This window comes from Cyanistes caeruleus, chromosome 3 (genome assembly GCF_971803275.1).
Source record: "Cyanistes caeruleus chromosome 3, bCyaCae1.hap1.1, whole genome shotgun sequence".
NCBI classification, from domain to species: Eukaryota; Metazoa; Chordata; class Aves; order Passeriformes; family Paridae; genus Cyanistes; species Cyanistes caeruleus.
This window is the reverse complement of record NC_141703.1, coordinates 103,587,662-103,601,414: the sequence shown is the minus strand read 5'-3', so window position 1 is coordinate 103,601,414 and position 13,753 is coordinate 103,587,662. Positions and strand designations below refer to the sequence as shown.

The 13,753-nt window shown below is 38.9% G+C and overlaps 1 protein-coding gene across 6 annotated transcripts in view; it reads left to right on the top strand.

Annotated features, from left to right (window-relative positions):
- The window catches only part of USP25 (ubiquitin specific peptidase 25), an 89,923-nt gene that overhangs the window by 34,438 nt on the left and 41,732 nt on the right, over positions 1-13,753 (top strand). For all 6 annotated transcript variants that reach the window (XM_086883478.1, XM_086883477.1, XM_086883482.1 and 3 more), the window contains one exon: positions 3,461-3,623. In XM_086883478.1, coding sequence (XP_086739604.1) covers positions 3,461-3,623 — 163 coding nt within the window. The remainder of the gene's footprint in view (positions 1-3,460; positions 3,624-13,753) is intronic.

Here is a 13,753-nt window from a genome sequence, read left to right as displayed (position 1 = left end):
TAGAATTTCTTGACTTGTGTAATTAATGTTGTAATTCACATGGAATTTGTCTTTCTGAACGTAATTGCTTTAGACTACCTAATGAGGACAGATCTGATTACTGTGTAGGTGTTGAGAGGAGTGCATCTGAAATGTCCAAGAGTCCGAGCTGAACATCTTGTACATGGCACATTTCAAGTATTTTCCTGTTTCCATTTTAAATCTCCTAGAGAAATGTGCATGATCAGTGTATTTCTTCTTGTGAAAAAGTTTCTCCTATTTATATTACTTTTCCTGGGTTGAAAGAGTCTGAAGCTGGCCAAATAGGGCTTCACTGGGGAAGCCAGTGAGATATTACTGGAAGTAGAAGTCAGCTTGCTTGTGTTATGCCTGTGGTACTGCCCATATCAAAATGAGTCCATGCTGTCAGTGCATCAAGGATGTGCACAGCCCCTGGGCTTTTTTTAAATTGAAACTGCTGGGGACTCTGCCCTGTGATTAAGCACTGTCTGTGTAGATCCAAGGTGGGGTTGTGGAATGTTGTAGAGTCAGGGATATATTCCTAGATGTCCAGCTGTAGCACAGTCACAGTACAAATACCTTCCCATGCTCTTTTAGCTGAGTAACCTGACAGAGTGGGCTTTTCTGCAGCATGTTGAGTGGGCGTCCTTAGAGTGGTTTGACTGAATCTTTGTGCTATGGACTTCTCTTGACTGGGCATTTTTGCTCTGTCTGGTGAGCCCCCTGCAGTTCTGCAAAGCTGCTTGGCTGTGCCCAGCTTGTTACAGAGAAATAAAACACTGCTTTCAAGTCTGGTGCCAGGCCTGGCACTAACTAATCCTTGGTACAGCATTTCCCTCCAAACAGGATTCCAGCCCTTGGAGGTAGGGGAGCTGTAGGTCCCTGAGTCCCGGGGGATGCCAAGCCCCCCAGGTAGCTAGCTGATGTAGTTGATAGCTCTCTGCTGGTGTCCCCAAGGGTCACCAAGTGGGGCTTCAGCTATGTCATCAGAATTGCTACATAACTTGTAGTCACGCTCTGGAAGGATGCTTGTTTTGGCAAGCAGTGTAAGATTCTTGATCCAGGTGATATCCCAAATTCGTGACTCTGTGAATGTAATACAGTGAGCATTTTGAGATATCCTCACTCTGCTAATAAATACATTTATTTATGTAGCTTTAGAACTGATCATTAGGTTCCTATTTACTGTGCTCACTATACTTTATTTCACTTTTCATTTTTGATTTAACTGCATCACAGCTATCTTTATGTCTGAAAATGAATTCAGCACATAGAATGTGCAGTTATTGCATGTGCTCTCTGAGGACAGATAATGTTATAAGTAGAATTAAGGAAAAAATACCGGGATACCTTCAGAAACAAATACTTTATTACATGGAAACACATTTCAGGTTGAGCTAGAGATGATTAAATCCCTTACCTGCTAAAGAAACACAAATTCAAATACAAGAAAGACATTTTAGCAGGTAATTAAGCTGATGAATGGTAATAGTCATGGGGTCAGGGAACTATTTCAGTTTGCAAATATTTATTTTTCTGAACTTGAATCTTGAAGTACATTGAAATATTCTTGAACTTCTAGGGGGGACAAAGAAAAGAGAGGTTTGATTGTTTACCTGAAACACAAGTGGTGTGAAGTAGTTATTGTAGCCCTGTTACAACATCATTTAAATTTATTCAAGTCTGTCAGTGTTCCTGTCAGTTTTAAAGGTCCCTTCAATTTAGTTTAAAAAAGATTTTAAGCAATTCTACCTGCATGACAAATTATTTGAACTATGTATGACATTTCTTAAATTGATTTTTAATATCCCCATTGATCAACTTCTCCTCTCAAAGCAGGTCATCTAACACTTTTGAAGGACTGTATTGGTGAAAAGGAAAATTAATTTGACTGTTTCTTTACATTTTGGGGTTTTCTTAGTAGAAAAAACTGTCAGAAAAGACTCTTAGGTCAGGTTCCATCCCTATGCAGTGTTTGAAGAGATGTCAGAACAGAAAATCTAAGTGGATTATATGCCTGTCCTTTCAGAGCTGTTTACAAGGTGGTGTAAAAAACGAAATCGATTAATCCTTAGGAAATTACCAGATTTAGTTCTTCCTGAGACAGATACAAAAGTGGTATTTGTATCAAATGGTCTCTCAAATTTAGAATGCCTCTCTTTTACTGTATTTTTTCCAAAATAAGTATCAATGATAAACTAGTATGTTCCCCAGAGCAGTTATCTGCAGTAATGTAATTTGATGCTTCATAGTTCTTGGTAAAATAGCTTTTCTTTCTTTGACAGGAACATAGCTTGAAATAAAGATGTAGGTAGGAAATGAGATTATGGGGAGGGGAGTTGTCTGTTTCTGTTTTTCTGAGATATTCAAACTATCCTTTAGGAACTCCCTCTACAGACCAATCTAAACCTGCCTTTCTTTGGTGCTTAGTGAGTCTAGAACTGAGAGGGGGCAACTCTTCATGCTACTCAGACTGCTTAGATGCTTATGATACAGCTTGTGAATTCCTGTGCTTGGTGTTGGAGGGTAGCTCACTCTTGTGTGAGAGTTGGACTGGATGGCTGGGGACAGTGACTACTGTGTCAGCAGTGCACACACCAGACTCTTGGCTTATGAGTTAGAGCCACTGTTACATGACCTCAATGCATCCATCTCCATCTTTCTGTTTAGAAAACATCTGCTGCAAATTACATTTAAGGTGTATTTTGTCACCAGGCTGAGCATACATGTTGATAGAGAAATAAGGTATTGAGTGAAGCTTGAGCTGGAGAGTTTCACACCCATCAGATCTTACTGTCATGTGAAATTCACCATAAATCACATAGGAACAGTTTCAAGCAAAGGAAGTGGTCATTGAAGCATACAATTAAAGTGTTGTGTGGCATTCGAAAAGTTGCAGGGAGATGTCTTTCCATGGCTCATAAAGTAATTACTTTCCATGTAAAGTGATTAACACAGTTGCATAAATTGCAAAAATGGAAACTGCCTTCTTTTTTGAAAGTTGCCTAGCTAGCTTTGGCTTCTTGTCAGTAAACGAAAGATTGGTGACTTTGTGCTTTGCATAGCAATAAAATCATTTGAAGATGAAAGTATTGTACTATTAGTGCTGCCTTAAATTTGTCCATCCTGTTTGAATCTGGTTCTTAAATAATTGATGACTTGTAGACACGACTCTTTTATCTAGAACTCTAACAGGAGATTTGTACACTCACCAATACCATTTTCCAAAGGGTAATGGAATTGCTGTAGCATAGCTAAGAGTAAAAGAGCGTTTTTGAAGACATGTTATTGCATATGATATATTGCATATATTGCTTAGCAACAATAAGTGATTGATGTTATTAAAATGTCTGTATTGCTACCTGAATGTATTTTACTACTTGGTGGGGAATTTTTTTGTTTTGTTCTTCTAGCGTTTTTGAGTTTTTCTCACATTTTTCCCTCCCTTCTGTTCCTGAAGAGTTCTAGAAGCCAGTATTGCAGAAAATAAAGCGAGTTTAAAGAGGACACATCCAGAGGTATGGAGTGACTCTCCAAACCCTTATGATCGAAAGCGACAAGACAACTGCCCAGTAGGATTAAAGAACGTTGGCAACACGTGCTGGTTTAGTGCTGTCATTCAGGTAAGCCCTCTTCAATTAGCTGTGTGCATTCTTCATTGTATCTGTTGGGAGGTGAGTCGGTTCATTTTAAGTGAATAATTTAAAATAATCTCTTTTCCTGGAAAGTTTAGGTCACTGCATGAGAGGTTTTTGTGCATTACTTATTTATTGTATCTCTTAATGTGCCTATCTGTATGTCAGATTGAAGTGTCATAAGTACTGGTAGCATATCTAAGTGAAGTTTCAAAATGTTTCTTATTAAGAAGTTGAAGACAAGGAGTTGACTTTCCAAAGATCCTGGGCATGTGCAGCTCATGCTGACATCAGTGACAATTGTGGATGCCTAAAAACATGGGGAAACTGGGTTACAAATGAGGAACTGATTTTTTTATATTAGAAGGAGCATGTGCAGAAGACTGAAAGGGGGTAGCTGATAATGGAGGTAGGTGGAAGAAATGAGGTACTTCCAGTCATGGGGTGCTTACTTGAATGGGTATGGTAAAAGGAGGAATAATTGATAAAGAAGGAAACTTCAGAAGAATGAAAGGGAAGGTCTTATATGGATGCAATTACAACTGGTTTTGGTTTAATACAATCATTGTGTGTGGGTTTTTTTTAAAAATAGGGTGATTAGGGAAATTAACTTTCACTAGGCAAGTTGCAGTATCTCTACTCATGTTCTAATATCAATAATGAATGTACATAAACTTTATGAATCCATCTTTTAGGAGATGTATGTTTCTGTAAATAATGTGTAAGATCTACTGAAAAGCATTTTAACCTACAGAAAACTGAGGGTGAAATTGGAATACAATGATGGGAAATGTATTTTTAGTCTACTAGAAACAAATGTTTTAGTTTACAAGAAACAAATGTATTGTAACTTTTCATAGTCTGAGGTTTTGAGAGAAATAAAATAAAATATTTAATACCCATTTTAACGAAATTACTGTCAGGCTGAAGCACTTCAGATAAACTAACACTGTTACTTTCATCCTGGCTGTTGAAAGGCGGCTGTTGTACTTCAGGCTGAGTCCCTTTAGGTCAAATGTTCTGCCCAGATATTTCCACAAATGGATGCTTACAGGGGACTCCAAACAGTACGCATGATACTGCTCCAGTAGAACACTCCTGAGCCTCCCACTACTTTTATCTTGGAAGGGTTTTTTTAATCCTCCACAGTTTATAGAGTTGGTAAACCCCAGGGGACTTCCCTTGTATGTTAGTTGTCTTCCTTGATCCTTGCAAACTTCTTGCACCCATTAGGGTCCTTTGGGTAAGAGTTCCACAGTTGTGCTTCCTGTTGCATCAAGAACTGCCATGGTTTTGTGTGGTTTCTTGAACCTGGCTCCCACAATTTGTCCAGTAGGTTCCGTGTCTCCTGGTGGACTAGACAGAAGTTGACCGACATTAAAATTCTGTGGGCTGCTCTCCAAATCTCTTTCAACATCTCAGTTGTCTCTTTTTTCCAGGCTGGATGCTATTGCTACCTGTAGAATGTGTTATAAGCTCTGATCCACTTTGTTGCTGTTCTCCAAATTTTTTCTAGCTCGAGTAGCACTTTAGCTGGAGGGTGAGGAAAGCTCTTAAGATGCGAGTGTGCTGTGCATTGGGTGTGGTATGAGGGAGAGATACAGGCTTGTCAGGAAAGACAGGTAGGGATGACAAGAAGAGGCACTGCTTTCCTCCTGAAGGAGTAGCTGAAATGTGTGTGGGACAAGGTGGCAGTTTAAGATGAGAGTCTGTGTGCATCAGGATCAAAGGAAAGGCTGGTAGAAGTGCCACAATGATTATTCTACTACAGAGTACCATCCTCAGGATGAGGATGTGCACACAGCCTTCTGGAAAGGCAAGGAAGTCTCTGGATTACAGTCTGTGGTTCCCATGGGAAACTTTAATAAACATCCTGACCCTTACTGGGTCATGACACAAGAGCACAGCAGGACACAAGCAAACCAGATTTTTAGAGGGTATGAGAAACAGCTTCTTGGTATGAGCACTGATGGGCCAATTAGGGGTGATGCATAGCTGAATCTGCTGGTCCCCAAAAATGGGAGAGCTGAAGGTGGAGTAATGTGGATACTCTTGGCTACAGCAGCCATGAAATAGTAGAGTTCAAGATGCCAATGGGAGTGAGAAAGGAATAACAGGACCCAGATACTGTGTTCAGGAGAGCAGACTTCATCTTCTTCTAGAAGTTGGTATCTGGGCTTCTGTAGGTGGAAGCTTGGAAGGGCAGAGATGCTTAGGAAGCCTAACAGCATTCCCTGATTGCCAGAAGGGTCTGTTCTGCTCTCAGGGAGCTCATAGCTCATAGTGTCAGCAGAAACAGGCAGTGTGCAGGACCAGGAAGCAGAGATGGGCTACTGAGGAGACTGGAAATGTTGTCCAGGCATAAAGGAATGGTATTAGTAAAGTGAAAGCTGACCTGAGTTGGTTCCTCCAAGGTAGTCTAGGGTAGCAAGAAATGGTTTTTATGTTACCCTGGTCGTAAAGGGCTGAGCGAGGAGAAGGTTGCTGAATAGAGCAGGTAAGGTACTCAGTGCCTTGCTTTGCCTGTCTTTACCAGTGAGATCTCTTAGACCATTGCACATAGTTGAGGGAACTCTGAGCAGAGGTTAAGGATTTGAGTGAGAGATTACTTGGGAAAACTTGACCCATACAAGTCCACAGGAGCCACTGAGCTGCGTCCAGTGGTGATGACAGACAGTGGGAAGAAGTCTTAGCAAGGCAGCTCTCATTTTTGCAAAGTCATGGAGAAGAAAAGAGGGTTCTGATGTACTTGAGCCAGGCTTTTTAGAGCTATGCATATTGGGAGGATGAGAAGCAATAGGAGTCATTGAGATCAGGAAGATTAAGCCTGGATATAAAGATGCATTTTCTTCCTATTATGACAGGCAGGCAGTGGAGGCTGCCCAGAGAGGCTATGCAGGGTTTGTCAAACCTTGGGAAGTTTTAAGATGCCTGAACAAAAGCCTCAAGTAGCCAGGTCTGATCTCACAGGTCAGTAATGTGAATAATGCTAGTTAGTTTGGTGCCCATCATCTTCTATAAATTCCAGAGTTGCTTTCCACCATGTACCTCACTGTACACATAGCAGTTTTGAATTTAGCTTTCTTCTTACATAGATACTCAGTTTGACAACTCTTGTTTCTACTACATTGCAAATTTCTTTACTGAGCAAACATGGTCAAAACTTGCTGTTCTTTTTAGATCACTTTTGAATTTTACTTACCAGTGCAGAGTTGGTGAATGTGCAGTAACCTGCCTTTAGGCTGGAACAGGCTCTTTTTCCTCTCTTAATTTTTGATAGCCTGTTTGTTTTTACCTGGACCTTTCATCTCACCTCATTGGCACTTAGTTAAGAGCTTTTGTTGAATGAATTCTTTCAAAATTGCCCTGAAAGCCCAGTAGAGTTCAAAAATTGGATTACTGTTATGTATGTTCTCCTTGTCTTGGAATTTTTTTGTTTTGTTTGAGGTGGGTCATTTTGTTTGTTGATTTTGGTTTTTTAATGGTAAGGATTTACTTACATGCAGATTTTATGTAGGTAATGCTGTAGATAATGAAATTGAAAGATTTCTTTAATTGTTCTATGACCCTCCCCCCCCATGAAAGTTTTTATGTTCTTTGGCCTCTTTTCTTTCAGCATTTAGTTAATCTAACAGCTATTTGAATTTTCTGTGTTCCTAGAGATATTTTGAAGTTTCCTTTGTTCATCTCTCCTTATTTCCTTATTCCTTCACATGCCTAGCTCATTTTGCAATAGCAGAAACATTGTCCTAACAGAAGCAAACATTTTATTTTCATTAGGATCTTTATGGTGCCAATGTGACTTGGTGTTTTGCCCTCTCTGTTGTGTAATCAGATTTTACATTCCTAGCAGTCCCAAATCTAAAGGACTGATTTTATGTGCATGTGCATTTCTGTTAAAGACTTTTTTATATAGGAAACTGAAAATCTTTAAATAAGTGTTTTTATGGAAACTTGAATTTTTAATTTGTTAATCACAGGGATAAGAGCAGAGGGTAGAGACCTAGCATGCTAGACCTGTGATCTCATGTTATTTATACCCAGTGTGCAACTTTATACCTTGAAAACAGATTAGAAAGAGACCTAGCTAGTCCTTATGGTCACCAGCCATACCATGTGAAAGTGTGTGGTGTCTGGAATTGTAATGGCTTGATCCTAAAAGATAGTGAAACTTCTGCAGTTAGGTCCATGGAATATAATTCAAGCAAACCATTGAGAGATTTATAACTTCAGTTGGTCGAAAATTTAGGTTATTAATATTATCTGTCAGCCAGGAAGATTTATGCTTCAAGCAACCATCCCAGGAAATTTAATGCATGTTAATTTAGAACATTAGCTAATACCATATTTATTTATCCACAGGGCAGATTGACTACTTGGGTTGCATTGACTATGTAGAAGTATTTTCTTGCTTTCTTTGGGAGGCTTTTGTAACCTGACACATCACATAGGTCAACAATATCTAAATGTTAACTACTGTCAATCACAATGATATATTGTGTAATATAATCTAAAACGAAATTGCAAAGAAAGAAAAGTCTTCCTTCTATTTAAGGGGCGCTTGTTAAGGAAAAAAAGATTTTGACATTTTGATGCTTTCCTTTTGCAATGTATGTTTTTGTAGGCACCAATTAACTTGACTTAGTGAATGTAGTCATAAATGGTTTGTGTATTTGCATTTAGAGTATGAAATTCCTGAAGAAACGTTTGTAGAGAGTGACAGCAAACTAACAAGATTCAGACATTGCTAGAAATGTTGTCTTTACCCTGTATATATTTGGGCCTTAGAGAAATAGGCACATGTGGAAAGTCATCCTCTTCTGCAGGGGGAAAGGGGAGTCTCTCTTCAGAGAGCTCCAAAACAAAGTTTTGCTTTCAGCAGTTACATTCAGCAACATTACAATGAATGGTAATATGTTTCCCACAACGTATGCTCTAAAATTCTGCCTTGCTTTTAGGGACTTCTGACTTGCTAAAAACATGAATTTAAAATTGAGTCCCCAAGAGAGTATGTCAAAACAAAACTGTATTGAATCATGTTCATTTCTTCTTTACTTGCCAAGAAATGAATCAAGTTCCTCAACGTTTTTTCTACCTCTCCTTGAACTTGCAATAAACATTTGGGGCAGGAGTTCATTCATGTATGATTTTGCTACTGTTTAGTTAGATGAACACTTATAAAAGGATCATAAATCTTGAGGCTTTAGAATATTTCTGTGTTGGTTATGTGGGTTTTTTTTATTAATTTTTTTAAATTCCAATTATTGTAACGGCATATGCCCGATCTTGCAGTAGAACTTATGACATCAAGTTCTTTAAAGAAAGAAAACACAAATATACCACTGTATATTTTTACTTTTCTGCAGTAGATTTTAGTGGCCCCCTTGTGAAAAGCTAACGTCACGGTTTCTCTTGGCTGTAAGAGTTTACAGCCTGAAAATGGCTTAGAAATAATAAATTTATGGAGCCTGTGGAGTGGTTCCTTCATCCCATGCTGAGCACAAGTTAAGAGTTTTCAGGACATGGGATGGAAAAGGCAAGTAACTCAAAGGCCATGGATATGCTGTTGGAATTATGTCTTAGGCTTGCTGCCTAAGAATGTGCAAGTTCTCCCCCAAGATGTCTTGGTTTAAGACATCGCACCAGATTATCTTTTAGAGTCTCAAGTGGGGTTCTGTTCACGTGCAAGAAGTAATGTCCTGGCAGGACCTGCCCTGTGGAAAAGGTGCCATGGGAGATGGTCAGATTGTTCGGAGAATGTCACTGACTTGGTGTGCCAAGGTAGATTTCTGTGGGAGAAGGAAAGCGTGTGGGGAATCAGTGAAAGCCATACTGTGAAAGCTGCTGTTTCCCCTTATTCCAGTCCCACTGCTCACATGCATACCACGTGCACTCTCTCCCCCAGTCTCAGGACTTCCAGAGGGCCAGGTTGCAGCTCCTCCCTTTACCAAATGAGGTATTCCAACAGGGCAGCTGAGGGTTGGCATCCCCACACTCTTTTCTCTGTGAGTCTGTCAGAGTCTGATGAGTTATTTTTTTTCCCCAAAAGCTTGCTGAATGAAGTTAACAAGCATAAATCTCCAAGGGCACTCCCTAACTTTTATTTCTGTGGTCCCTAACACCAATTCTGGCATTTTATTCTATTGCACTGTGATTGGGAGCAGCCTTCTTGTTTTCCTGATGTCAGTATATTTGGGTTTCCTTTGATCCTAGACTTGTAGTTCTGCGAAGAAGTGAACCAGCTTGATGGGTGAGAATGAAGCAAGTATTTTCTTCCCAGTTGTTGGCTCAACTACTTAGAAATATTGTTCTTCTTTAAAAGCAGCCTACCACAAGTATCTAACTTCTGCATTATTTTGTTTATTTGTCATAATGGATAGAAAAGATTGTAATGGATGATGTGGTAGTGCATTAATACCAAAAAGCCTAGCATTATGTTATTAAATGTGCACATTTTTACATTGTACATGAGTCTCTTGCTTCCTTGGGCATGCAGTGCAAGGTTGTAGGCCAATGAGCATTCAGTGCTCAATCCCCATATGAGTTAAAATGGTCATTGATGGAATATTTTTTTATCTACTGTTTTCATTCTGGAACAGCCTGAGGCAGGGGTTGGTGGGGGTTATGTGATATAAACTGCTCTGTAGAGTTTCAGGGGCAGAGGAATAATGATGTTGGAAATCCTGCTTTCCATTCCTCTGTCACTCCCTTTGTTTCCCTGTAAAGTGAACCTGTTCCTTCCAAATTCAATCATCCTGGAATATTTGCTGACAGGGTATTCCTCTTTCTGCTTTTTGTGCTTCTGTAGTCTCTGCTTCCATCAGGTTGTTTGTGTGATTTTTCAAACTCTTACCTTACATTTAGTGATTTGTAATACTGCATTTTTTTTTTGCAATGGTATAGAAAGCTTTAATGGATTATGGCTTTCACTTTGACTCATAAATAGTTGTTCATTTAATTAAAATAAAGGATACAGGATGCACTGTTTAGGTGTGTTATTTAAATTCACATCACTTAATTTGGGCAAGAAGTTGAAAACTGTAACCATGTAAGGAAATGTTGGCTGTGATTTTTTTGTCCTAACAGATTTTTTTTTTTCTTGCTTTGACCATGTAATAGAGGAGTGGTTGGATGGCATTTCTTAGTATGTGCCAAGACACAAGCATAAAGTGAATTCTTCTGGACACATACCATACTTAGCTGTCTTCTGAATTGCAGTAATGTTCTGAGTTTGTTGCTATAAACAAGTAAATGTTCTCTAAATTCAGGCTGGTAATTCCATAGTGAGCTGTTTGTTTAAAATGTTGACTTAACCCAAGCCTACTAGAGGCCTTAGTTTGATTTTCTAGCTCAAACAGTATGCAAGCTGTTTTTCATCTTCTTCCATGTTGCACCTCAGCCTTTTGGAGACGTAAGACATGATAGCTTAAAATTGTAATTTATATCTAGGTTTTCAGAAGAAAAAAGTTGGTTGTTTGTTTATAAATAAAAATGTCCTTTTAGAGATACTTTCCAAAGCTTTTGAGACCTGGAATTGAATCTCTGATTCTCAAATTGCTAAATGCTTTCTTCATCACTACCACTGTACATGTGGGGTGGTTGTGCTCAAGTTCAGCCATCAGGCAGTGTCACATCTGTCTGTAGGAGTTTTTGTTTCAGAGGGGAAGAAAAAAAGAAAACTCCTCTTACTATACTTCCACAGTGAAGCTTGAACAGGAACCTGCTCAAGTCCCAGCTTTCAAGCTGCTTTGCTCACTTCCCTTCTGTCTTCCTTACACAAAATTTTCTAAAGAATACGAGAGAAGCTTTGGACTGTGCCAAATCCTCAGTGTATATAAAGAAGCACAAAACTATATTTTGGGTGACTTCCTAATTTAATGCTCAAACAGGTGGAGTGGGAGACAATCCCAGATTAAATTATGAGGAGGAGCAGGGTAGAAGGGAGCATTGTGCCCAGCAGAGCAACTGTTGCAGCAGCAACAGGGAGCCACTTTATGGACTCTGTTGTGTACTTTCAAGAATAAGAACCAAAAAGGGAAAAAAAAAAAAAAAGAATAAATAGGAAAAGTCTGGAAAGCCTTAAAGAGGAGGGAGAAGTGATTCTCCCAAATTAGAACTGGTGACTGGCCTGGGTTGAAGGGGATCTTAAAGACTATCTATTTCCAACCCCCTGCTACAGGCAGGGACGCCTTCTGCTAGACCAGGTCACTCAGAGCTCCATCCAACCAGGCCCTGAACACTTCCAGAGATGGGGCCTGTGCCCCAATGCATTGTCATCTTCACAGTAAAGAATGTCTTCCTAATATGTGATCTAAACCTACTCTAAACTCTGTGAGTGTGCATCCATTCCCTCTTGTCCTGTCACTCTAGGATAGTCTCTCTCCATCTTTCCTGTAGGCTCACTTCAGGTGTTGAAAGGCCACAGTTAGGTCACCCTGAAGCCTTCTCTTCTTCAGGCTGAACAATCCCAGTTCTCTCAACATACAGGGACATAGAGTCCAAAAGGCTTGCAGGTTGATGAGAACTGGACTCAGCTGTCAGTGAAGTTGCTCAGGTTCTTGCAATATAGAGTTTTGGACACTAATATTCAGTCAGAGACATGCAGGAGTATTAAATCACCAATTTGTGCAATATTTAGGAGTACTTGTATTTTGAACCTTAGCACTTCAAATATTGATAACTAGTAATTTCAAATTCTTTATTCTATTGAAGGAAACATGGCAATTTATGCAGGTAGGACCATATTCCATAGCTCTGTGTTTTTCTTTTATTTGAATTATTAACATGAAAAAAATTATAATAGTCTACCCCACTAAAACTGGCGCTATATACCTTACACCACCAAAATTGTTTATAAAGTGAAGTAAGAACATAAATCCAATTTGTCATGTTGACAGAGACAAACTATTCCAAATAATATACTTTATGACATAGGGCTCTATTTTTGCTTTTTATTATTAGAACAGTAATGATGTGTTCACTGTTTAAGATTGCTCTCTGCTTATTACACAAAATGAAGGTGGATATGGTCTTGGCTTCATGTCTTTAAATAAAAAAAATAAATAAATAAATATCAAATTGGAAATGCATAAAGGGCCCCAGATGACTAAATGAGGAAAATGGGTGTTGTGATGTGCTAATACATACACGTTTTCAGCTTCTACGAGATCATGTTTTAGCTAAATGCCAGTACATAAAGGAATTTGTTTAGGAGCTCTGTAGGGGAAAGCATGCTTTTCTTTTTCCTTGGCAAGATTTGCTTTTCAAGCTCTCCTGGAAAGATATATTTAGTTTTTGGGTTTCTTGCTTCTGTCCTGTCTTCCCTCTGTCCTTCCAAGCTTAACCTTTGCTTGGGAAAGGGATTCAATGGGACGCTGTCTGTGTTCATGGTATTATAAACTTCAGGTTTTCATGCAAACGTGTCACCTTGTATAAAGGTGACACATATTAAATATGCACAGTTCTTGTTGACATTTTTGGTGCCTTTTTCTTGTTTTTTGTTCTCAGTGCTGGAAACAAATACAAAATTGATAGTAAAAAAGAACCAAATGTTTTCATCAATCTATTAGTGAAATAGCTGGCTTTAGTGCTCCATGCTTACAGACTTGTGAGAATCTACCAGAGAGCCTGTCTGAAGCTTTCTGCAGCAGCTTGTTGGGTCATCTTGTATCTAGATGTCTTTTCCCACTCTCTAAGTGTTATTGGTGTCAGTAACTTTATTAATTTAGGACTCTGCTGTTGGCTTTTAATGATCTGTGTTGCATGCCAGGCATTTATAAATTTAATATACTGACTAATTTATATTCTTGCAGCATTAATACAGCATCACAGTTGTTGAATGTTAAGAGTTAATCCTTTGCTCAGTCTAAAACCTAAATTTCAGCAAGGTCTGTCTGTTTGATAATCCTGGACTTTAAGTGAAGGAAAAAAGGGATAAACATAGTGTTTTAAGGGGGAAACCTAGGCAACTTATATTCAGAAATTGTGTTTGAACTTAATGTAAGTCAACATTACTCATAAAAGTGAATGTTTTAGTATCTTACAGTATAGAAGCTACAACTCTCTCAGGTATGACTAAAAATACATCATAACCACTCAGGGGAAAGCCACAATGTCTT